This window comes from Anomalospiza imberbis, chromosome 12 (assembly GCF_031753505.1).
Source record: "Anomalospiza imberbis isolate Cuckoo-Finch-1a 21T00152 chromosome 12, ASM3175350v1, whole genome shotgun sequence".
Taxonomy (NCBI): Eukaryota; Metazoa; Chordata; class Aves; order Passeriformes; family Viduidae; genus Anomalospiza; species Anomalospiza imberbis.
Window position 1 is genome coordinate 13,527,182 of NC_089692.1, and position 26,491 is coordinate 13,553,672.

At 50.0% G+C, this 26,491-nt stretch overlaps 1 protein-coding gene and 1 non-coding gene across 3 annotated transcripts in view; both read right to left on the reverse strand.

The window, feature by feature from the left end:
• The window catches only part of VAC14 (VAC14 component of PIKFYVE complex), a 57,943-nt gene that overhangs the window by 21,639 nt on the left and 9,813 nt on the right, over positions 1-26,491 (reverse strand). For both annotated transcript variants that reach the window (XM_068202880.1, XM_068202879.1), the window contains exons 10-13: positions 24,482-24,536; positions 17,889-18,033; positions 17,534-17,599; positions 8,502-8,655 (exon numbers count right to left, since the gene is read on the reverse strand). In XM_068202880.1, the coding sequence (XP_068058981.1) occupies positions 8,502-8,655; positions 17,534-17,599; positions 17,889-18,033; positions 24,482-24,536 (420 nt within the window). The remainder of the gene's footprint in view (positions 1-8,501; positions 8,656-17,533; positions 17,600-17,888; positions 18,034-24,481; positions 24,537-26,491) is intronic.
• Positions 25,505-25,575, reverse strand: TRNAG-GCC (transfer RNA glycine (anticodon GCC)). Its single transcript has one exon. It is a non-coding gene; the product is annotated as a tRNA-Gly (tRNA).

Sequence of the window (26,491 nt, forward strand, 5' to 3'; positions counted from 1 at the left end):
TCTGCCTTCCCGCTGTGCCTGCCTGCAGCTCAGCCTTGAAACTCCCAGCAGAGCGTGGGAAGGCAGGTGAAGACCAAGCAGAAACTTCTTTCAAAGCTGCAAAGTGATAGTCTTTGCCCATTTTCTCAGCAACTCCAAGGCACCCAAGCCTGGCTGCGCTGCAACACGAGCTAGCAGCAGGTAGGACATGCCACCTTCATTCCCACCAGCTAACAACGCTACAGTGCTATAGCTTGTCTGGGGGAAGGTCTGATCTTGGAGTTTCTCTCTTCTCAAGACCCCAGAAATAGTCTCTCTGAACTCCACAGCAGCATCAATGGCACAGTGTTCCCTCCACAAAGCAAAGCCAGCTTTCTGCCTCATTGTCATCTTGCATGCCTTCCAGACAAACATCCCAAAAGAAAAACAGGAGGAGGCAGCGATTTTTCTCCTCCCTGACAGGATCAGCACTTCTGCTGTGCACAGGACAAAGCTGTATGGAGATGTATGGCTGCAAGACAGACCAGCCACAAGCACCTTTAGATATGTGCTCTGAAGTGGTGTAGCATCTCCTGCATCTTCAGCTGGAGACTGGGAATGACCTGCTGGATCAGCTGAGTATCCAAAAGTCAGAATTGCCTTGGAGATCAGATCCCAGCTAGTCTGCAGGACCTTCAGTACTGCTGTTGTCTTCCATCGACTGGTTCCTGAACCTTGGACCCCTCTGCCCAGCCTGGAAGCAAGGAAGGACTGGGATACAGAGATGGTGAAAAAAAGTCTGTGCCCTGTTTTTCCTAGAAGAAAGCATGTGAGTCTGCCCATTCCAGGGAGTCTTTTCACCATCCTTTGCCTCTGGGAGCATTAAGACTGAACTCCAGAAGGATCATTTCTCCATCCTTTGCCCACCTGGTGCACAGCAGCTATGCCTGCGTGTTCCTAAAGAAAGTTTCCACTGTGGCACACCATGTCAGAGCTACCTTGCCAGTGCTCTCTAGGGGTAATGCTGGGAGTGAGAAACCAGGGTGAAGGAGTCTGCCAGGCTGTAAAAGGCTCCACCAAACCTCATATGGAGCTTAAAAAGGCTATACTTCTTCCAAGCAGGCAAAGCAGTTCTCTTCCAAAGCCTCCCAATCCTCTAAACTTCCTGTTTGCTCTGTTTACAGGATGTCTAGGAAGTGGCTGGCACCTTGTGTGCCATGGTGTAACCCTTCCTGGCGTAGCCCAGAGCTCAGCTCGCTGCCCTGCGGGTTACAGCTCAGCACAGTGGCATTCCCAGCCTGACAGAACTGTAGGAGCAGCTTGTCAAGTGTTTCTCTGAAGCACGAGAGACAAGCAGGGAGAAGTGTTAAGAAAACTGTGGCATAATTAATTGAAGCTTGCACCTCTCTGCCTTTCCCTGAAGCAAGACTTTGCAGATCCGTAACCTGCCAGATCTGCTGTTAACGTAGCTGGAGCTGGTGGCACGCCACAGCTCTGCTGTTTTTTTTTTTTTTTTTAATTTGGTGTGGAGGAGAGAGCTGGAAGAAGAAAGATCCATGCTCAGAGCAATGATGAAACTCAGTCCAGACATCCACTAGAATAGGAACAAATGGGAATTTTGGGCTCAGAGGAACATCGGAGCAGTGAAACATGACAAAAGGCATGTGGGAATTGCAGCTCTATAGCCGCAGTGAGTCCACATCAGCCTGGGTCCTCAAAATTGAATAACAGAAGGGACCTTAAAAGTTCATCTAGTTCAAACCCCTCTGCAATGGGCAGGGACACCTTCCACTAGACCAGGTTGCTCAGAGCTCCATCCAATCTGGCCTTGAACACTTACAGGGATGGGGCAGCCACACCTTTTCTTGGCAACCTGTGCCAGTAACTCATCACCCTCACAATAAATAATTTCTTTCTAGTATCTAAGCTAAACATATTCTGTCAGTTTTACACCATTATCCCTTGTCCTACCAACGACTACAGCAACCTCCTGCAGCCCAGGGTGCCAGGCTAACAAATCCTTTCCCCAGATTCCCTTCACAGACTGGGGTAGAGCCAGGGACACAAGTGGGCTTCTTGGATCATCTAAGTCAATACCAACATCTGTTCTCCCAGCCATGAGTGCCAGCTCGAGCGGAGCACAGCGAAAGTCTGCAAACCCCCAGTGCATCCCTGAGTGCTCACCAGCGGCTCATGCTGTTCCCATCGCCTGCGCGGCCACACTATAAATCAACTGAGACAGGCAATTAGGGATCTATATTAAGGCCCTTATAAATATATATTGTACATCACCCTGGAACATTTAGGCTGTCTGGCTGCTTGATGGGCTGAGCTGTGTTGAGACCTACAGTATCCAAAGTGTCCCCACATTGCTCTGGGTGAGCCAGGCAGACTCTAACATGAACTTGGATTTTCCTATCTCAGCCACAAAGTTCTGAACTTCACCCTGGCATAAAACATAACTTCTATTAATTTACTATAATTGGTTTCAAACTAGTCTTAATTAAAACCGGAGTGGACTTGCTTAACTCCAATGAAACCAAATTGAAATAAGATTGGAGCAGAATTGATTCCTTTCCGAAGTGAGCTAAAGCTGGGTAAGCTGGTTAAAGAGTATCCACAAGGGTATTTGCGGTGGTTTAGCTAAAATGATTTACCGCAATCTCTAATTGAAGCAATTTCAGCTCGGATATAGGGGAGGGTAAGCTAAGAGTTGGCGAGGCCAAGCATCCTTCCCACCCGAGTGTTTTCCCCAAGGCATCATGTTTCCAGCTCAGCCCAGAGAATGATCTCCCTCGGCTCTTCTGGGAACAACAGGGATAAACCCGGCGGCAGCCGGAGCTGGTCCGTGAGCCTTCAACCCGCCCGAGTGCCGGCGGCGTGGGAGTCGGCACTGCCAGATGGTGCTCGGTGAAACCCCGGGCAGCGACGTGGGAATCTGCGCAGCATCTCCCCCCGGCAGCCTTCCCCAGGATGTTTTGAATTTTAGCTTTTGCAAACACGGAGTGGTGAAGCCTCGTGGAGCAAGATAAAAATAGAGCTGTAAAAAAGGCAAATCCTCCCCTCCTCCTCCCAGAAAGCCGGCGCAGGGTGTAGCTGGAAACAGATGTGAACATGTCGGCAGCTCAGCTGGGCTCTGGAAAACCTCCACTCTCTCCTTTCCAGAGCACAGGATGCTGCTGACGAAATAAACCCATCAAAATTCTGGATTGCACGGCCAGGGGCTGTGCTCAGCCTGGTTTTGCTTGGATACACATGGATGTTTCTCCCCTTTCTACCTGGCTAAAGAGCCATGGGCTTATAATTCCTGAGACTTCAACATCTTGACAGAAAGGGAGTCTCAAATAGCTTGGGGTACATATTTTGATACCAAATGAGGCTTTTGCTGCTCTTTGTTCTCCCCACCTTATGCAGGGTCTGTGCTCATGGCTGCCTTGGAGGAAGGCAGCAGGCAATGATAATCCTGCTGGTTTTCCTAGGAAAGTTAGCAGTCCACTACTGCCTCATTTTTCTTCGCTAAGGTAAATCAATAAGCAAAAATGCAGCAGGGGTATAGCTCTGCCATTGTTCAGGAGCACAAAGTATCCAGCAGAAATGCAAATCAGGAATGGATAAGCTTCATGGTGAGCTTAGAATGGGTTGAGGTTCCTGCATGGAAAAGTGAAGTGTATGGAAGACAACCTGAAGGAATGAGCAGCAATGGGGTTTGCTGGGCCGTTTTCACACCAATATTCATTCTGCTAGTTTGTTTTTCACCTCATTCCTCACCTCACCCTACAAATTCCTCACATCTTCGGGAAACTGAGGCAGCCCAGCAAAGTAACTCCAAAGGAGGGCTTGGCTATGAGTGATTTATCTACACCATCAACTTCCCCTTTGTCCACCACTACAAATCAGTAATCCCAACTGTTTTTTTGGGAATCTCCAGGCTTCCTGGCTGGCTGTATACTGTGACCTTCTCGGGAGGGATGGATACCTGGAGGCACGCCAGGAGAGTTAACACTACATCTGGATGGTCTCTCCTGGGGCTTTCTGCGGCATCCCAGCTCCACTATTACACTGCAACCAGGAAAACAAACAGATCATCCTTGCTTTCAAATTCCTCTCCTCCCCAAGAGGCAGAAGAACGTTTTTGACAGTCAACTCTCCTGAATGGCTTCACACCAGAAGGAAAGAGATGCTACAGACACCAACCATCAGGAACCAGACCACTGAGCTCAGAGCACTCAGGACAGCCCTCTTTTCTCTTGCCTGTTTGACTCCTCTGCTCCCTGCCATCACACTCCTGGTTCTACAAAAACTGTTGGAAACTGGCTCCTTCAAGAGCAAGTGGTTAGTGGTGTGATGTCATCTGCCTCATTGCCTTTTGCGGGGAGGATGAGTAAGGAAGAGTTTCACTTTTATCCTTCTCTAACACTGGAAATAGCAGTTTAGCAAATCTGAGCCATCTGACAAGAAGCCACCTTCTCTTTTCTGCCTTTCATGGACCTCCTGCACACTACAGACTCTCACCTGATGTTTGCAGAGGCTGCCCTAACATTTTACAGACTGTATGGAGGTAATATGCTGTCACCTCTGCAGATCTACAATGACACAACTGAAGCAACAGACAATGAAAAGGGAGTGGTTTGGCTCACTGAGAATAAAATCCCCCCCAAGATATGTCAAAAGCAAACCGCTTACACAGAATATCTCCACTCTGGAATGTTGCATGTTCTCCAGGGGGGATACAGCAAGACTGATCTCAGACTACATTTCTCAGGGACTTCTAGCAGTCTCCTCCAGAGTAATCCACTGATTCCATGGGATATCCATGATCTGGTGGAAACCAATGACCTCAGGCACTTTAGTGAATCCACATACGGAGTCAGACTCCTAGTAAACATCCTGTAGCATGAGGTGCTCAGAGGGTGCAGCACTGTCCCCACCACCTCCAGGAGGGAGCCAGGCAGGAGAGACTGGACCAAACTGGAGAGGAAACAAAGGGCTGTAACTGCTTCACCTTACAAAGCTGTGCTGAAAGGAAGGAAGAGATGCGTGCAAGAGTTACCCTGTGCAAGGCAGCAGCTGGTCTGGCATCCTTTTGGAATGAGCTTTGGTCTCTCGTGTAGAGCAGAGCTGTAGACGAGGCTGGAGGGCTTCCACCTATGGTATCATGGAATGGTTTTGGTTGGAAGGGACATTTAAAGGCCATTTAGTCCAACCCCCTTGCCATGGGCAAGGAGACCTCCCACTAGACCAGGCTGCTCAGAGCCCCATCCAACCTGGCCTTGAACACTTCCAGGGATGGTACTTCTTATCTCTGGGCAACCTCTTCCAGTGCCTTGCCATCCTCACAATGAAGATTTTCTTCCTAACACTTAATTTAAAATTACTCTTTCAGCTTAAAGCCATTCCCCCTTGTCTTGTCACCCCATGCCTTGTCCAAAGTCCCTGTCCAGTTTTTCTGGAGCCCTTTCAGGCACTGGAAGAGGCTCTAAGGTCTCCCTGGAACCTTCTCCAGGCTGAACAACCTCAACTCCCAGTTTCTCTCCTTAGTGGAGGTGCTCGAGCCTCTGATCATCTCTGTGACCTCCTCTGGGCTTGCTACAACAGGTCTGTGTCCTTCCTGTGCTGAGGACTCCAGATCTGGATGCAGTCTTCCAGATGGGGTCTTACCAGAGTGGAGTAAAGGCACAGAATCACCTCCCTTGACCTGCTGACCTTGGTGATAACCACTCTCAGGTCATCTGCTAGCTGTCCCAACTTCTACAGAGTTGGAAAAGACACTCCCAAAGCCCAGCAGGCACTGGATTCCCATTGTACTGATCAACTGGCATTTGCACAATCACTCCAAAGACTGGGAAGCTCTTGGGCACAGCCCTACAGCCCCTGTCCCTGGAAAAGTGGGCAGAAGGTACCAAGGAGACACTCCTGGAGGCCAAAACCAGCCACCCTCTCCCAGGGCAGTTGGAGCAGGTCAGGAGGAGATGCTGGGTCTCCCCAGCAGTGCTGAGCTGGGCTGGCCCCAGTTCATTGTGCTTGGAGAAGGCGTCGAGGGCAGCTGACCTTACGTAACCAGAGAACAAAGTGGCTAAATAAAAACTGGAGCTGGGAACAGGCTGCGGAAGTGGGACACGGCTTTCCTGACTAATCAACCAGCATCTGAAGGAAACCGAACTCAATGGCAGGGAAACAACTGCATAAACACATCCCCAGGGAAGAAAGGGAGAGAGAGGAAATGCAGGGAAGATCATGGGGGCACTGGCCCCTTCACCTCCATTCCTGCTCTTACTGCTTGGCTAGCAAAGCCTGCAGCACCAAGACAGAGCACAGCAGGAAATCTGCCACGAGCTCAAGGATTTCAAAGGGTGACCTTGCTTGTTTACCTGCAAAGCCACCAACTGCACATTTGGAAGGGCCTCTGGGATAGGAGAGGATTTGGGCTGGGATAGATCAGCAGCTCTCATCCCACTGCTGGCTTCAATGGTGACTCAGTCTGAAGTGGATGAAGGGAATGGAGAGATTTAACACTGGGGAGAAGTGCTGGGACACTGCAGCCCCCACTCTAATAGGGCAACAGCATCCATCCTACTGCCAATACAGAACTGTCTGAACCACAGCACCCTAGGGAACCAGCCCATATACCCCAGTACAAAACCAGTAACTCCAGAAAGGGGTACACCCTCTCTCTGTTGCCAGTACCTCATGATTTTTGCCTGGGAAGGGCAGAGTTTTGGCTCACTTGCTCTCAACACCCGGGACCCTGCTCAGACATGGGGATGCCCATGGGCTACTGTACTGCTCCAAAAATTCCTCCCTTCAAGCAATCCTCTGGTAAAAGGAGTATTTTTCAGGAGCATCTGATTTTCCAGGCATAATCCAGGAAGGTCCTGGCCCAGCTCTAACCCTCAATTTCCCTGGAGGAACTCCCCAGCAGCCCATCTGGTCTCAGCCTTGGGTGGTCAAAGCTAGACGGGACTGGGGCCACGATAAACGCCCAGAGCCAACGAACCAGCTCCTTTTTCCCCCTCCCCAAAAACATCTGCTTTTGGTTAAAAGCCAATGACCCTGCAAAGTTCAGCCCCAAATAAATTCTTAAGGAACAATTTTCTAGTGCATTATAGGGAAGAGGAAAATAGGTGAGGAAGCCAGAGCCCACTAGGACCTGTGTGGGGGCAAGTTGTGGGGAGACCCTGGGGCAACGGGAGCTCTGGCTCCAGCAGATCTACTCCAGAAGGGGAGAGCCACACTCTTTTTAAAGGTTACACATGTGTAAGTGAAGCCAAGTTGCTCTTCCAGATAGCTAACAGGGGCCACGGCAGTCGTTAGGATCCACGCCATCGAGCCTGCTATTTTTAGATCATCCAGAAGGAAGGAAACCTCAAACAACCATCAGTGTGAGCTGAACTGCAGCTCCTCAGCTGCTTGGCCAGCACTGCAGGAGCTGCTCCACCCAGGCAGTCTCACTTCTGACAGTGGGAGGATGGATGAGACTTGCAGAGAGCTTGGGGAGGTCACCAGCTCTGCAGACCTCACCTCTCCATTGCAGAGATAAAGCTGCCAGCAGGAAACAGGTAGATCCACAAAAAAAAAAAAAAAAATCCCACCCTGAAGAGTCAAAGACCTGAGCTGGTTGCTGGTGCAGACATTTTTAAGACCAGGGAGGGGTGAGTGATCCAGGATGTTCAGAGAAAACAAAGCCTGGGGATGGGAAAGCAAAGCCTCTCACTCTGGTGGTGATTTTGCAAGGCCCTGTGGCTGCATCCTGTGCAGGGAGAGGCAGCCTTGGCTCAGTGCTCGGGTTGCAATCCAAAGCTCACATGAAACGTGCTTTTGGCTGGGACGACCTGGCCTGGGGAGTACAAGAGGGAGGCCCTTAAATAGCAGCGGAGGAGGAGGAGAAAAAGCCAAGCAACTGTAAAGCATGAACCACAGACAAGTGAAGGTGAAAAAAACTTCCCCATGTGCTGGGATAATTAATGAAAGGTTGTTTTTTTTTTTTTTTTTAATCTCTCAAGTCCCCAGAAAGTACAATCATCCCTCTTCATCTCTCTCCTGAGGTTCTGCCAGACACTCAGAACAACATAACAGTTCATAGCCAATGTGGGCAGCCTGGCACAGGGATCCCTCTGCAGATCCATAGATGTTTTGGAGATCTGGGATTGCAGCCAGCATCTCATCCTGCACTGATTCTAGGGCTCTGAAGGCTTTTACAAGGAGAAAAGAGGCTGGAGCCCAAGGTCCCATAAAAAATAGGACAACGACATCTCTCCACACTGGCCTCTGGAGCATCCTGCTGCTAAACTGAGCCCTAAATTCCCAAAACATGAACTAAGGGAAAGAGCAGGAAAAATAAAAGCAGCGCCCTGGTCTGTGCCATGGCAGACTCGATCCCCAAACTATGCTGGGTGGGGATGAAGACATTGATTTATTACTGTAAAATAAGCTTCTCCTTTTGTCTGAGCAAACCTGACTGGTGCCATGGAACATGGAGAGAGCCCAGGAGCAGGGAGGCACAGAGCAAGCAGGGAGGCACAGAGCTGTGGCACAGGGGCACTCACTGGAGGAGCTCAGCTGGCCAGCCCTGGCTGGGACGTGAAGCTCCACTGGGCCAGGTCGCATATCGGAGCCATCGGAGGGACCATGAGCCTCCTCTGTCTGTCCTGCTGGGGAAGAAGCGATCTCAGCCAGCAATTCCAGGTCCTTCAGGATAACCTGCGGAGAGAGGGATGGTGCAGGGTGAGCTTTCCTTCCAAATCCACATACAGAGAGGGTAAGGTGGGAAACAAACACCAAATCCCAGCACACTGAGAAAGGTATAGTAAAAGAGGGCTACCTACAAAATTCCAAGTGGAAATTTCAAATGTTTGCAGAGGGGATGGGGAAGGAAAGACAAAAGAGAAAAAAAAAACTCAGTTTCTGCTCTGAGAGTCCTGAGGAAGCATATGAAATTAAACAAAATTTACAAAACCAGGAATAGGGCTTGCTTTCCCCTTGTCCTACTTTGTGGAAGTCTGGGATTTGCATTCCCTTCAATATCCTCAGATTTGGGACAATCCCAGCAAGAGCACAGGGATGTTCTGGGGGCACATACCAGCCAGCCTCTCCTCTGCAAGGCAGCATCCCAGGGAAGGCTCAGCTCAGGATGTCAAGGCAGAGCTGCCATTCGGATTTCATAGCTCTTTCTTTCCAGAAGTCACCAAATTGGTCTATATATAGCACTTCTGGAGAAGTTATTACTGGGTGGGTTTTTTTTTTCCATCCTCAACCCTTCTCAAATCTCAGGCTATTTTGGGTCCCCCTTCATTCAAACGTCCTTGGGTCGAGATGTTTCATCAGCCATCCTTGATGCTCTAAGTGCAGCAGGGCTGTGCAGAGCAAAAGGGCTGCCAAAAAGGGTCAACTGCCACATCTTTACTTCTCAACATCTGGCAGAGCACATCCCAACCACCCTCTGCCCACCAGCACAGTAGCCCAGGCTTCCCCTGTGTTCTCACAATGCATCTTTCTGAAGAGCTGCAGTTATACAGGAGTTTTAGTTTCTGAGCTAACATAGAAAACCCCTCCCCCTGGAAAAACAAAAAGCCAATTATGTATTTTTATTTTTTTAATAATGGAAAATAAAACCCCTGAAAATTAGAAAGAGGAGCTCCTGGGTTTTTCTTTTGCACAGATATCTTGAGCTGAGTGAATTTTTGTTTTTTTTTTTTTTTTGTAATTAAGGCTGATTTTCAAGCACCCAGCAGCCTCAGAGCAGGCAGTGTGGTGTCTAGGCTGTGCACGGTGTAGAGGCAGTGGCAAGGAAATAGCCTGCCACAGGCACCAAAAGGCTCCAACATGCTTGGGAAGATGCTGTGACTATAAACATGATTAAGTCTCAATCCACAGCTCCCAAAGGCAGGAAAAAAAAAAAGACAACAACTTGTACTGCTGTCCCTGAAGAATACAGCACCTCTGTGATGCTGTCAAGGATGGGAGCTCACTGCCAGCGTGGGAGGACCCTGCCATCACCAGCCTTCATCCTTTTCCAGGGAGAGGAGTCTGTGGTCCCTGGCAGAAGAAAGACCTTGGTCCTCCCTCCCTTCCTGTATTTCAAGCATCTGTAGCTCAGACAAGAGTGATGCTGGCTGTGTTTTGTTTCAAGTGGAGGATGTCCCTGAGCAGAGCTCAGGATGCCTGGTCTCCTGAAGCCCTATGTAGGTTTTCTAGTGGCTAATCATGTGACTCAGCTGAACTTGCAGCCTTTGAACAGGCACCAACTTGCTTCTCAGGCTCTCACAATGGAGAAATAACACCCATAAAGGTTTCCAAGTCATGTTGGCTGAAACTGGCAAAGGGACTCGGGGCTTGGCTACAAGTGCTGGCAGTCAGGCAAAAGGCAGGACTTTCATTCATGTGGTGCATTTTGCCAAACCCAACACAACCAGGAGCTGAGGCCCTGTGTGGTTGATGTACAGCGTGACACGGCCACTCATGACTGCCTTCCTGCTGCACTCACTGCTGCCCTGGTGCCCTCACCCAGCCAAATCATCCAGCTTACTTTTCACCAGCAGCTCCACAGCTTGAGGAAACATGACCAAGCCCCCAGGCTAGGCAAGAAACAACCCTGCTGCATCCCATAGCTTTTAGAGTCATGACTTGAGGTCAGATCCTTAATCAGCCTCTCATGAGCCCCATCTCTGAGATCCTGCTTGGGCTCAGGATGCTCTAGCCAGGGTAGCCAGGGCAGCAGTGACCAGCACCACTGGAGGGTATGCATGGACCTCACAACCTACCCCCTGTGGTAGGTCATAGGCAGGAGGTAGAAAAAGCAGCATAGGCTGCATTTTGCAACTGAAAAACATGAAGGAAATAACAAGCAGGAGGGATCAGTACATGACCATTGGGAGGAAGAGCAGGCGGCCGCAAAGACCTGGGGTTTTCCAGCCGTGGGAAAGAGGCAGGAAGCCCCAGCTCCCGCTGATTCTTCCCCGCATGCTCTGGAGAGGGTTCCCAGCTGGGGACAGAGGAAAGGCAGGAGCGCTTGGTATGCACTGCACATCCCTGCGCTGAGCAAAGCTGGAGCTGGCGGCTGGCTTTGTGCGAGCCAGGAGGCTCTAAGAAAGCAATATCCTGCCATTGCCATGGCAACGCCCGGCTGCGCCAGGAGCGAGCTGGTCCCATCCGTCAGGAACCCAGCGGCCCTCGGACCGACAGCGCTGGAGCACGAGGGCCAGAGCCCTTCCCAGCTGCCAGGCAAAGGTGTGATCCTGACAGCCAGCCTGGAGGATCAATGCCCAAGGGCACTGGCCTGATCCCGAGGGGATTTCAGGGAAAGTTTCCCAGTGGTGATGAGACATAGGACAGTGTGCCCTGCTGTGGGCAAATGTATGCCTGGTTAGTGTAAACAGAAAGGAGCAGGAGAAACGGCATCATGATGGATGGGGAGACCTGTCCAATGTCTCAAGCCATTCCCAGCACAGGGATGAAGAGCAGCATGGAAGAGGACAAGCTCTGGGTGGCCGCGGAATGAGAAGCGGGTTTCCAGACAGTTATAAATAAGCAGCTATTTCTCCTCTCTGAGAATAGGCAAGATTTCTCCCTGCATTGCCTCCAGAGCACAGATTTTGAGGGCACACACAACTGTCAGCTTCTCCAGATCTAGGTCAGGTTAATTTGCCACTTGTTCTGGTTGAATGGAGCCGAGACCAGCTCTGCTGGCGATGGCACGGGGAGAAGGCAGCCCCTGGATGGTGTGTGCTGGATGGGATGCACCTCCCTGTGTGTGCAAAGTGGTGCCTCAGTGCTCCTGCAAGGGGGGAGGCATTTGCGTCTTGTCAGAACATTGGGTTGGCCCCAGCCCAAGGCCGAGGAAGGGGAGGTGACCCCAAATGTGCTGCAGACCCCTGGGAGTGAGACTTAGCATCCCACAGCACATGATGACTACCAGGACACCAGAGCAGGCTGCAGCAGCAGTTCCTGGGACACCTGAAGTGGCAAGGGTATGGACTGGCTCCTCAAGGTGTTGTCCTTGCTGGTATTTACAGATAAGCTGGGAAAAAAATAAATAAATTAAAATGCTTGTGTGCAGCTGGGACATGCTCCTGGGTGGCCTTGGATGTCCTAGTGGACATCTAATATTCCCTGGACAATGAAATGGGGCACTCAAAATCAGGTTATTCCTGCCAAGGAGAAGATGGGAATTCAGCTGAAGCAAGATACTACCAAGACAGAAAACAAGAACATTAAGGGCTGCAAAGCACTTCAAAGGGACCCAAGAATTTGGGAGGCTGTGGAAAACCCCATGGCATTTCCAGGATGGGCAATGCGGGTGGTGGAAAGACCCAGTAGGAACAAGGAAAAGCCAAGGATGCTGCTGGGTGCTTCCTCCTTCTCCACAACATAAACACAGCCCCATTTGTTTTATATTTTTCCTCCTTCCAACGCTTTTAGCCATAGCCAGGGAAGGAGGTGAGCATGGGCAGGCAGTCCTGGAGCCAGGAGTGGCCAGGAGCGAGGCTGGCTGAGCCCCAGACACACACAGTGTGAAAAGCAAACTTGCGTTCCCCCCTGCCTCCACCAGCTTTAAAGACAGAAAAAGAAAAGCAAACCCACCATTAATCTTCCCACACCAATTTAACCAAACAACTTTTCAGGTCCCCGACACAGTAACTTTTATCCTCTGATCTTGCCAAGATCTAATTTTTTTTGCCTTGCCAGGAGAGGATGGGGAGCAGAGGGAAGGCAGAAGGCCCGGGGGCTTCTCCTCTCCTCCCCAGGGCAAATCCTGCCAGGTCATGCTGACACATGCTCACAGCACCAGCAAATACAGTGGGGGCAGGCACTTGGTAATAGAGCTACAGCCATCCCGAAACAAGCTGGAACCTGAAAACCCCCTGCCCATCCTCCTGCTTTTGTAAATCCCTCTGTCCCTGCTGCCGGGGGTGTGAGGGCCAGGCCTGCAGCGCCCAACACTGTCACAGCTCAGAGCACCCCTTTAAATGTGTTTAATTAGTGCACAGGGAGCTTAACATGCCACCTGATGCCAGTCAGGGCAGGATGCCAAGGAGGTATTTCATAGAATCACAGAATCCCAGAATATGCTGAGTTGGAAGAGACCCACAAGGCTCATGGAGTCATGGAATCCTTAAGGTTGAAAAAAAAAAATCTAAGATCACTCAGTCCAAGCGCCATGCTCACAACCAAGACACATCCAAGTGCCACAAGTGCTATTTCTTCATGCATTGAAGGGCAGGGAAGGATGCAACACAGGTCCAGCTGGTGGAATGGGGCTGGAACAGCCCTGGAATATCCCTTCAGGCCATGCTGTGGGAGGCTGGATGCCTGCAAACCCTTGAAACGCAACACCAGCAGTCACAGAGCTCATGACAGGCAAAGGGTTTGCTTTTATTTGCTGTCTCCCACCCACCACCTCCCTCTGCACACAGGGAACCAGGCACGCAAAGCCCAACTCACCAAATCTTGCATCCTACATCTTCATCCCACCCTAGACCCTCTCTGAGTCAGCTTCCCAGGACAGAGATTGCCTGTCCTCCATGGCAGTCAGGTTTTCTGTGGTTTTATTCTGCTCCATAGCTTCACCCAGGAATGCTGCAAGCACCACCTCAAGCCCAGATTGCCAGTTTACCCCAGTTGTTCACTGTACACATAAACTGCATATACATATTTATATGTAAATTAGGAAATTGTGGTCTGAAACTGGGGCTAAGCCAAGAAGTTCCCTATGGATCATACTCCCCACAAAGAAACTTCCTATTTCTGCAGGATGCAGCACATAGATTATTGTTCAACCAGGTGGTCTTGAGTCCACTGAGAAAGCATCACCCCACTTCTGCTTACAGGCTGCTTCCACATATGGCAAACCAGGCTAACCGCATTTTCCACTATCCGACTGGAATTATACACATTTCTTTATACCACATTTCAGTCCCAAGCTCACCCTCAGGGTCCCTCTTGAAAACCATTTGCCTCCTTGCTTCAGTACCTCATAGCTTTGAGTCTTCCTCCAGAGAAGCTTTACCACCAAGAAAAGTTTAAATGAAGCCAGGCATACATATATTACAGTTCTCCTCTTTGCAGTCTTTAGCTTACACCCTCTGCTTTGCATCAGGTCACAATATTTTGGCTGTGGCAGATGAAAGGGCAGGAGCTGGAGGAAAATGGCTCTAAACCCAATAGAGCAAAGTGTTCAGATTGGATGGGGCTTTGAGCAACCTTATCATGGATGGGGCAGCCACAGATTCTCTAAGCAATGTTCTCTCAGCAACCCGTGCCAGTGTCTCACCATCCTCACATGGAAGAATTTCTTCTTAGTAACTCATCTAAACCCGCCGTCCAAAGTCAGTGGCAGCCAAGGCTTAGTTCACTCTCTCTAGAGAAGGTCACCAACTTTTTAGGAGACTTCTGAAGGAAGTACTTCTGTACTCAAAGTCTTGCCCAGCCACTGGGCAGGTTTTCACGTTAGCCAGAGTCTATCCTGCTTCACATCAGACACCAGCTCCACCTCATGAGTCATTCCTGCATGACTCAGACAAAAGTCCCAGCACAACTTTCAACCCCCAACAAGACTGAGGGGAGCAGATAAGCAAACAGGAACATGTTCAGCCATAAAGAAACCACTCCATTGTGGAGCCAGAAAAAGGAAAACAAAACAAAGAAAGAAACCGAGTAGTGTCACTGCTTCACAGTTTTCTCAGAGATGCCTCAGTTCCTGTTGTGTTCACTTCAGCTCAGTGCCTGGATCCATTCAGAATCCAGAGAACTGAGAGACTACATCCAAAGCTGCCTTTGCACCATGAACTTGCAGAAGGAGGCAATTTGAAGAACAGGTCTTCTTTTCAGCAGTGCCTATCAGCAGTGATGCCTTTAGCCTGTAGGTGAAAAGGTCCCACTCACTGCTCCCAAACAGCATTTCCTAAGTTTTCATCTTTCCTAACATCAGTTTTTCAACCAGGGCAGCAAGGCTCCTACAGACAAGCCAAGCAGACAGTGCAGAAAAACCCACTCCCAGCAGGATCTGGTTACGTCTTGTAAGGAAGTTTTCAAGCACATCAAATTTTAAGCAGGGCTTTTATAGATTGCCTTCAAAACCAGGTCTCAAACGCAGGACAGAACATCTCCCTGTCAGGAAAGCACAGGAAGCAGCATGAGGTGACGCAGTGCAGCAGCACAGCATCTGACAGCCAGGAATCCTGGATCCCAACTTGTCTACATATCAAAGGGAACTGCCTGCTTCAGCTTTGCTCCAACTTCTCTGTGCTGCCTTTGTGAATCTTAACTAGGTCTCTTGACCATTCCTTTACTGGCACAGGAGAATTGGGTAGGAAGGGGAACAGGAGAGACGGCAGAAATGACTCAGGACACTGCAGATGCATCATGAGATACTGGCCCCTGTTCAGCACAGTGGAGGTGGTGCAACACCCTGTGCTACTTGAATGACAAAAACAGGGGTGAGAACTTAAGGGGCATGGATCTGGCTCCATCCAGCGTGAGTCTTTCTTTGCTTTGAGCTTGATTATCTATGGCAAGTGCAGAGAGAGACTGAGAATAGCTCAGCAAGACAAGACCTTAAAAATAAGGTGCCTGAGTACAGTCTTTCAGTCTGATGCACCGACTAACACTGACCCTCTGAAGCCAGATTGTCCTTTGGTGATGAGCTGGTGACAAACAACTGCTCCAGGGCACATCAGGAGCATGACAGGTAGCCTTCAAATTGTGTACAGGGGCCAGGGGAACTCTAGGCACTACAGAAAGATGTTCAACCTTGTTGGGAATAAAGATGATACTGACACTGCTGCCGAGCAGGTTCCCTTGGGGAGGGCAGCATCACAGGACAAAGCAGAAAAACCCTCTGAAGATGTGTGTACACCTTGTGCTACACCATGCAATGTGCACAGGCCTATCTGGAAAGAGGAGGGAGATGCTTCCTCATCTCAGCTGATGTTTAGCTCACATAGGCCCCCATGGTGACCAGGTGATCCCCAGGCTGTTATCCAGGAGCTTTGGGGGGGAGGGGTCACAGCCAGCAGGTGACGTGGGACAATGTGACTGTGCACAGAAATACTGCACTGGCTAAGCAAGCACCCCACATCCCCTTTCCTAACAGGCACTGACATAGAAGGTTAGTTAGCTCAGAGTGTCCTCATCATTCCCAAAAATGTCCAGTTCAAAACCTCCCTACTATTTCAGTAATTTCTATTTCCTCTGCAGAAAGCAGCAAATCTGGTTGACAGCCAGCTGAGTGGTGGTGTTTAATGGATTGACTCGTCTATGGATTTCCTTATTAAAAAAAAAGCCACCTCCAAACATTTAAATAAATAGAAGTCAGGATTAAATAAATCAGCTTAAAATTACTTTTGAGCTATTCCCAGTTATGTCACATGGAGGAAATGCACCACCAGGGTCCTTTCTTCACTGTTTTTTTTTCAAATATTAATAAGCAGTGTAATTGCAACATGACTCACTGAGATCTCCTGCCAAGCTGGAGAGACTATCTGCAAGATGCAGGCTTTCTAGAGCGTTGCAAAGGCAGATGTGTGCTTGGGGACTCTTTTGGAAAGGTCTGCATTGTAAGCAGCAGGGAATGGAAAATGGCCAGGCAGTTGCTTGCCTTTGCAAGTCATTCCCTTGCTTGCTCATTCCCTTCCCTCCTCTCTTAACGACCCCCTCACACATGGGATTTATTGCAGGATTGGGGTTTGGTGCTCTGAGCATATAAGGCACAGCATAGCATGTGATTTTTATTCCATGAGGAAGGTCTGGGATGAGAAACCAGCCAGGATCATTTGTAGTTCTGGGCAAGAGGATCCAGCTGATGGTGGAAGCTCTACCAGTGCCTGGGCCAGCTGTGGGCCATGCTACTGGCCTCCCACCCAAGCACTAAAATGCTCCAGGGAACAACTTAGAGGGGCATAAGAAACAACTACACCAAAATTGAGATGACTGGAACCAGAGAAGAAGGGTGAAGAAGCAAGACAAGGAAACAGGAAAATGGTGCAGCACCTTGGGAGGTGGGAGATGAAGAGCTCAGCAGCAGAGCAAGCTGGCTCAGTTTGCTGCCTGATTATCTTTGCTCACTTCCAAGCTGAGTGGTTCCCAGCCAACCTGATGCCACTGGGCATCTACTGCAGCCCTGCCAGGCAATGCTGGTGATGCCCTCCAACCAGTGGGTGCTGCTTAAACACCTCATGAATATGGATTTGGAAGTGCCAGCTTGGACACAATCCCCCTTGCATCTAAACAGAGGTTGTTGCAAGGCACCTGAATTCCCACTCAACAAGGATCTTACCATGACCCTCCATCCCATGGGTGATGCCCCATCTGCCTTCCCAGGCAGGCAAAAAGGATTCTTAGGAGCTGGCTTTGAAGGACCAACTCTCAGAGACGGAGAACAATGTTTATACATCACAGCACCCCCAAGAGCAGCAGGATTTTCAGCTGGGCAAGTACCTGCAGGCTCTGCATTGGGTCTTCTTCAGTTTGGCCAACAGGGTAGAACCCCTCGGTGCCAACACTGGCCAAGCCTCCCACCAAAAAACCTAAAGCCCAGCTAGATGTGGAGACAGTAAGCTTCCAGGATTTTTGCAGCACCTACCTCATCCGACTCATCTGAGAGGGTCCGCAGCAAGATGGGGAAGAGGCTGTCAGTGTGTCGGAACATCTGGAAGCAGAAGAATGGGTGGCATCAGTCCTACAAGCCTGGTCATGCCCAGCCACAGGACACTTGCCCTGAGGGAGGCTGCCAAGAGCTTCACCAGCATTTTCCATCTGTGCTGGAGAGCTCTTCTTCCTTAAGCTATGGGGTATCTGGCAGCCAAAGCCTTCTCAGAAAAGGCAGGTGGACACACATTTGCAAAACTACCAAGACAATTACAATTTGCACTGCTATCAAGGCAATGGAACGGGCTGGGAGCTGACAAGCTCAGTTGAATGCTGTGTACCAAACTTACCTTACGAGGAGTCTTGATGTACAAGTGGTAAAGCCATTTCAGGACTGCAATTCTGGTCATCATCCCAATGGATGTATCACTAAGGTGGTAGTCCAGCACCTGAACTATTCCATCCAGGTTCAGGGTCACCTGTATCCTCTCACAGCTGCATGGAAAAAAGGCTGGTTCAGCGTAACATCCAACTCATTACTTCCATGGTGGGGAAGTCTACAACACTCCAGAGGCTGCATCAAACACCTCAGCTCAAACCCTCACTAGATGCAACTCACTAGATCAGGTTGCTCGTGCAGACAGGCCTTGAGCATTTCCAGAAATGGGTCATCCATAACTTCTCTGTGAAACCTATGCCAGTGCCTGACCATCCTGTGAGTAAAGAGCTTCTTCCTAACATCTAACCTAAATCTCTCCTAGTTCAAAACTGTTCCCCCTTGTCCTATCACTGTCTACCTATGTATATAGTCAATCTCCTTTTTTATAATGCTTTGGAAGGAACAGAAATCTTCAGTGTTTTGAGTGTTACCACTTTTCCCAAAGCAGCCAGTACCTACACATGGGAAGGCACCTCTTTAAATGAAAACAGTAGCATAGTTGTGTGAGAAACTGGTCCATAGTGCCAGAGATTTGGGGTTCAAAGATTAGAGATCCATAAAACGTACTCAGAATCCACCTCAAGGCTGACCAGCTCAAACACCTGCAGAGAACATTAACCCATGTGTACTCAAACTCCAATCTGATGAAGGCATCCAGGTTCCACTGATCCCAGTGGATTTGTGCTGAGAACTGCAGATGGTGCCCTGTCTGGCAGTGAGTTTGGGATGCAGCTCTCTGCTACAACCCTGTCTTGAGACATTCATCTCGCTTCCCAAAAACCATCCCAAAAGATCAAGATAACCCTTCCTCATAAACAAGAGATGAAAGGAAGTAACTCGCTTAGTTCACCAGGACATTGTCTCGGTTAGAAATTGACAGCTGCTGCAGACTCTTAGCTCTTGGTCCCCCAGTTTTTCTCTCTAATAGCTGGGACCTGCATTGGGACAGGTGACCCGACCCCAACACAGAAATTGTCATGATACAGCATTTTTATGTCCTGATTGTATTCCTGAAATCTACCTGATGGTTTCCCACCTCCTCGACAGCAAGAATATGGGAAGTATCTGTCACAGGAAACTCATTTAAGGAGAGATAATGGTTAGAACCAAGATGGCTGAAGAAGACCACCAAGGGGAGACTGCACTCAAGTGGCTGACACATGTCATGCCTCTAGTACCCAAACTACTGAATTATTCAAGGCTGGACCAGGCTCTTGCCGATTTTTCCAGCGTGCACAGAGCTGCCGTGCATCTTGTTTGATAAAAAATCCTAAGGGGCAGATTTCTCACGGTATAATTTGCAAGTAGAGCTGTGGCTTAATAGGATTTGATCTTCCCCAGGACACACGTTGTAAGGGCAAGACGAGGAGGCTGCAGCCCCTCAGAGCCCTGCGGGGATCTGACTGCTTGATCTGCTTCACGTAACGGATGCTGGGGGCTGCAAATTGCATTTCACTTTGATGTTGAAAACAACAGCCGAGGGCAAAAATCTCAGACACACGGAACTGAGGGGAAGGAGGGACCCAGAGCATGAGGAGTTTGGGAGAGATGTCCAGGGGAGCAGCACCCCAGTTCATTTAAGCCAGCCAGAGTGCACACTGTATTTGATTTCCTACAAAACCATCTCCTGTGGCAGCTGCCTAGCCTGCCATGCTCCCAGTACAGGGCTTCAGATGGAAAAGGAGAACGGAACCTTGACCTGGTAACACCTTCACACCAAATATACGCATTGCCTGCAGAGGATGGGGAAGAAGAAACCTCAGGCTAATGCATGTTTTCAGAAGCAAGAGGCCAAAAGGACAGCACAGAGAACTGGTGCCTGAAGCTGGGCAGTTTGGAGGTGGCTTTGGTGCTGTCACATTTCAACAGCTCCATGCTGCTGTGAGATAACTGGGCAGGATGCAGGGTGCCATGGGTTGCCACAGCACTGCTGTCTGCTGATGCTGGACTTCTAACAGCAAGTTGTAGAAACTTGCTTCTACAAGCAATTTCCAAACTGGCTTGACCCAAAATCACTAGTGAAAACCCCTTTTCCATCACTGCTCTTGATGCAGTACCTGAGTTGTGCCTGGGTGGCTCAAGCCAAAACCCACGTGAGCAGACCCCAGGAGGTGGCTGGGAGCACCAGGCTGACCTGGAGCCAGGCAGCACTCGGACACACTGTGTACCACTGCCCTGTGGCTCTGCTGGGCTCAGCTCCCACAAGGAGGGATTGCAGCTGGGAAAAGCTCCTCACTGGCTACCCTCTGTCCACAGCTGCTGAGATAAACCTTTTAGGGGGGTTGCTGGTGGAGAAGCAACTCCTTTACTCAGCACAAAACCCAGGCACCACCATGAAGAGGAAGAGGTCTGATGAACATGCAGAATTGGGCTAAAACCTCTCACCAATCCTCTGGGATAGAGTGGCACCACACTACCATGGGCTACCCCCTTTCCAGGGGTTATGGCAGCAGCTGAGCACTGCTGCAGCTCCAGAGCCGGGCTCACAGCTCAGCCTGGCTCTCCCTAATCCCCAGGCAGGAGGGAGCGGGAGCAGCAGTAATGGCATTGCGTTAATGTGATCCTCTGGGCCTGCCACGCCGGCTCCCAGCGCCGGCATCTGCGCCAGGGCAGATGTCAGATGCAATCACTTCCATCTAACCCACTACCCCAGATTCTCCTCCAGAGGATGAGCGTGGCCCTGGCACCGCCCCCGCTGTTCGCCTGTGACAGTGAGAACATGCTTTTAGGGCAAATTGAGCAATGATGGGGGCTGTGCCAGGCTCTCACCTCTGAATATTGGGAGTCTTTGCTCAAGCTCACTGGTGGGGCAGAAGACCCATCCCACAGCACATCCCCCCATTTCAGAAAGCACCCTTCAGCATGGGAATTGAGCTTACTTTCCCAGTACATTCAACCCACAGCAATGTTTTTCACTCCATGTCCTTTATCAACCCATTTTCTCATTTCTCCCCGTTCTTCAAGGGCTTCTGCCTTCTCTCTCCTCAGCAGTTGCCTTTTCTCTGCCAATGCCTGAGCTGTCATCTTTCTCCTGGCCTCTTGCCTGGCCCAGCTGCTTTCCTGACCCCATTTTCAGACAAGGTTAAGGTCCAGGCCAGGCTTTAGTCTTTAGGCAAGCCCAGCAAAATGGCCTTGCCAAGGGTGGAAATATCCAGGTTCTTTCATTGAGGTCCAAGTCACAAGGGCAGCTCCCATACAGGCTGGCAGCTGTGCTGCTGAACGGGCTCGAGCCAGTGGCCAGGAGGTAAATAGCTCCTCTCTGCTATTGGTCCCACAAGCTGTCACTTTCTTGTCCTTCATCGCTCTCATTTCAGTGCTCTTGGCTTCCTTCTGCCTACTGCAGTTTCCAAGATCTCCCAGGGAAGCGATGAGGCCAAAGTCTAGGCAGAGGCATCCAGTCCAACAAGCTGGAGATCACTGTGACAAGGGCCGGGGCAGTGTGCCTGAGGTTCCCCTCCAGCTCACCCACCAAAGCATGAAGTGGGAGCAGCAAAGGGAAGCCATCTCCACACTCCAGGCTGGAGAGAAGGGCCAGGAAGAGCCACCCTGGACCTAAAAGCTGTGCAAAACAAGCTGCTGGAGAATGGGATTCCAAGGCAGGCTTGATGCCTTAGATTAAAGCAAGCCATCATGCTGTTTTCAGCCAACCATCCCCTGGATGCTGCAGAGCACCCAACACCATTCCTATCCTCCACCAAAGTATTCCTACCTCCATGAGCTCCCCAGCTGCACCTACAAGGTGCACCAGCCTCTGGGCATGGGGGTACAGCAACTTCCAGCATGAGACAAGCAGCAGCTATTTTAGCTTTGTAGGAAGCACTAACTACCACATTTAAAAGCCTGGTTTAATTACAAGCTTGGGCAGTTCAGCCACGTGGCAGCCACTTGCCCTTTCTGCAGAGCAAACACACAGCTTCACATGTCCATGTGTTGCTGACCACCACCTAAGGCATGAAGACCTCCTTGCCTCAGGAAGTATCACAAAGGCTCTTCTTGGAGATTTCATGTCCCTTATTTAGTTTGGTGAGGGACTGTGTTCCCATCAACCTTATCTCATCATGCAGACAGCCTAAGACTGACCACTTCCAGCCGTGCCCAACCCTCTGCCCAGCAGGACAATCAGGAAGCTGTCTCAAACTGTCCAGGTTTTGTTTTGAAACACCAATGCAGTTACAAGAGCCTAAAAGGCACTTTCCAGCTGTTTCGGACCACTGACACAGGACAGACATCTGGATCTTCTCCTGTGGCAGCTCAGACCAACGGAAGGAAGCCCGGGCTCTGCTCCAGCAGCCACGCTTCCACCTCCCCTTCCTGATCCAGGCTCACACCAGCTAACACAGCAGCAGCAAGCTCAGCCAGGCCATGAGAAGGATCCAGTGCCTTTGAAATGGTTCTGGTCCACTTCCAATGACAGTTTTTGCAGAAACTAGAAGTGGGGCTCCCCATCTGGATGGGGAACCCCAAAACCCCTCCAGCCCTGCAGAGCCAGGCTCTCCCAGCAGCCAGATTCTGTCTTGGCACAGACATGGTCTCCATATCCTCGTGGATGCCACTGGGAAAATCCCTCCAAGAAAAGCTGGCAAATACTTGGGAAGCATTTTGGAGCAAGTTTTAGGAGCAAGAGGGTTGCGTGTGTCAGTTTGTGGCCACAGGAATGTGCTCACCATCCATGTATTGAGCAGTCAGGCCATGTCATCTTCTTGGATGGCATCTTCCCAGAACACGGCCCTCTGCAGACACCAGGCCATGATCTCCTCTGCCCCCACTGACCAAGGTCCTCCCTTCCCTACTGCAGCAGCACTGTCCCTCTGCAGCCAGCTGGGGAGGGCAGGGGAAGGGGGCGTGAGAGCCGCATGCTTGGCGCTCGGCCATGCTCCCTCACTTGATCGCTGGGGGAGGGGGGAGCGAACAAAAACAGAAGCAGAGTGACTTCATCTTAAAAGGCAGCTGCAACTTCCTCTGTTTTCAGGCTTTCCAGCTTTTCCTAGCAATTCAACGGCTTCCTGCGGTCCTGCCTTGACACCCAGTGGGCATTCAGCGTGTCAGCAGCTGCCGCTCTCCGGTGTGAATTATGGCTGCTAATGGCCACGGGTGCCAGCTCCCGCCTTCCTCCAGATCCAGTGCCAAGCCAGAGAGCCTGAGCAGCACATGGAGCACCAGGCAGATATCCAGGGCTCCCTGGACAGCCACATACAGCCCTCTCCCCAGTCCCTGTCGGTCCCCCACAACAGATGCATCAGTGAAAATGCTTCAGGTCCCAACACTGGACCAGCAGAGAGGTCACACAGGGCAGGTAAACCCCACGGTAAAGCCTGGAGTCTCCTATTGAAAAGGGCAAAGGAGGGCTCACAAAAAAGTCCCTCTGCAAAACCAGGTCTTTTAGAGATATGGAGGGTCTTGCCTTCTGTCCCAGATGGTTTTCCCTGGTGCTTGAGTTGCTGACAGAACATTTCAGCTTGAGCAGCTGTTCTCCTTCCGTCTCTCAGTGACACCGGGACAAGTCATCCAAGCTTTCCCTGCTTCTGACCCTCTTCAATTTTCACTCCCACTCTCCCTCATGTACCAGATCTTCAGCACAGAGCCATGGCTATTACTTGCCCTCCTGACTCAATGCCTCTTTTTCCCCACCCGGCTTCCCATTTCAGCCCTATACACATCCACTTCTGCACATGCTAAACTTCAAGGGTTGAGCAGGGTCAGGACACACCAACTATAAAAAAGCCAGGGAAAATAATTTAACCACCATAAACCAACATTTAGGTGCCAATGAAATGACCTGTACTTCCAAGAGAGAAAAAAATTAAGGGCATCATTTAGACCAAGGAATAGCTGGGCTGTGCAGAAATGCAAAAAAGGAACAGAATACAGACCATCAACTTGAAAAGCTGATGCTTGCACTGCTCTGGGATGTATTGTGATGGGCATCATGCTGTTAAGATGCAGCTAAAGCAAGGCAATCCTATTTTGGGGATCACAACAACAAATAAAAATAAGCATCAGCACAATTAAAGTGTTGGAAATCACTACCTCTGAGTAAAGGAACTGCAGGCAGCAGGAGGAAAGGAAAGCTATTAGAACAGATGGATTTGTCCCCCAGTTCAGATAGCTGGATGGGAAGAAATGTATTTGCAGGAGAGATCGTGCTGAGCACAGAACTGGTGCAGGGCTGAAAAATGCCACAAAAGGCTGGCAGGAGGCCAAGAGCTGTGCAGCCCTAGGTCCAGCTCCATCGACCTGGGCTGTGGTAGGCTGCCAAGACAGCAGCATGGAACAGGGTCAGTCTCCTCAGGGAAAAACACCTCAGTTATAAAGTCAAGACACTTCGGTGCAAATACATCAGAGAGAAGCAGTCAGCTCCTAGAGCATCCACAGACATCCACTCTACTGGGAACCAAAAGACCCCAACTGCCACCCAGCCCAGCCCAGCCCCCATCAGTCATTATCTGTACCCCGAGAAGCCTTCCCTTCTTCTCAAGCCCCTGTGAAGCAACAAACAGATCCTACCTGGTTACTGTGAAGACACCACTGTTGCTGGAGTCACCAGCTGCATCCAAAGAACCTGGGGACAGAAAAATAGGCGACACAGCTAGTGGGGTGATGGGGAAGGTAGACAGCAGGACTGGGAAGCTGGAGAGCTGCATAACCTTCTGCAAAGACATCACCAGTCATTGTCTGAGGGTCCAAGAACCCAAGGGATCCCTTCTGCCTGCAGTGAGGATTTCACTCTCCTTGTCAAGCCCTTCTCTGCTGCCAGACAAGCTGGTACAGAACTGCACTTATCCAGCAAAAAGCAGATGGGCACAGCTTCAGACCTCTGTCCCAAACTGGGTCCTCTCCTCTGTAAGAGAGACCCAGACATATCCTGCTGATGGTTTCAACCATTCTCAAAGAAGTAGCTCAGAACTGCAAAGCTGCCTTTAACTCTCTTAATTTCAATTCCTAAATATACTACATGCACAGTGAAGGTAGAATCCAACTAAGGAAATCTCCACTTGGCCATAGCCTGAATCCACGTCAAAACCAAGTGACTCAAACAGCATTCCAAGCTCTGCTCCATGCTAAAACTGGGTCTTACAAGCACAGTGACAAAGCATTGCAAGATGAACTTGACTCTTTGTGCCCCCTTGTGCCAACAGTCTCTACTCACACAAGCAACATCACCACATTAGCACACACAAGGAACAGAGTTGAGTTTCTCATAGAAAGGCATCATAACTTTATCTCATCCTGACTGCTTCAAGGTGCAATTTGACACCAGAGGGACTGAGAATAAGGCAATTAAGCTTTCTGTTGATATTTTAAAGTTCTTCTGTGATGGATTTTAATACAAGATATACAATACTGCTGTGCTGTGACAGTAAATTTTTCTGCTTTATCTCTTCTAGTAAAAAAAACTGTACAGAGTTAGGTAATGAAAGCTTTTGTACCTTTGTTGAAGACTAAGATGCTTATTTAGACTGATATTTTGAGGTGCCTGGGTCCATGTTACGGATAAAAACAAAAAAAAAAGAGGAGGAAAAAGCATGTTGCATTGGCCGGGAATCGAACCCGGGCCTCCCGCGTGGCAGGCGAGAATTCTACCACTGAACCACCAATGCTGCCCTGTGGGCTACCCCTGCGCTGCGCCCTCCTCCTGCCACCCCAACTGCAGCCCACGCCCCCACTGCCGCCGCGCCCTGCCCCGCCAGCTCCCCCAGCAGCTCCCAGCTTCCCCGCCTTCCACGGCTGCTGTCGGACAAGGAAATCCTTCAGTCTTAATCCCATCCTCCTGCTCCCTCTCACGGCAGGATTTTCCAAAAGCCACTGGTGGGTGTGTTACAGGAGAGCACTGGGCTGAAGGCGCAGCTTTAGAACTCAGATGAGCCCTTGTGATTTAAACATTAACACATATTTCACGCACCTGGACAACAAAGATGTGTTGTGCCAGAAGAAATGTTTAGTCATGCCAGGACAACAGCATCCAAGGGATGTTGGAGGGCTAACACCACTGCTGTTTCCAAGCATTGATTCATGGGCACCACTTAGTTTCTTTTCACTTGAACCCTCCTTGAGGTCTCCCATTCTACTTGCAAACTTTCACCTTTTATGTTCTGGAAATTTTAGGACTGGGACAATACCTGCAAGATGGTCTGGAGAGCACCATGAATCTGGAAAGTATCCAAAATTCTTTTCCTTTCTGTTCTCTACCCTTCCCCACCACACACATCCTCCATGAATGTGCTGATGCTCTCCCAGGACTAACACAGCTCTCTGAGCTCTTCTTTGAGTGATGATGCCTGCTCCCAAACTAGAAATTATCTTTTTCAGGTCAGCTTGATGGCTAAGTTGAAGGGGAGCATGGTGAGAGGATGGGGATGCTCACTAGGGCACACTACAGTGCAGCACCACTTGGGCTCCAGGTCAGAGCAATGACCCTCTCATGCAGCCTGCAACAAGCATGCCTGTCTCAGCAGGCAACACATCTGTGCAACACATTTCCAAATAAAGCACAGAGGTCCCATGTACTCTGAGCTG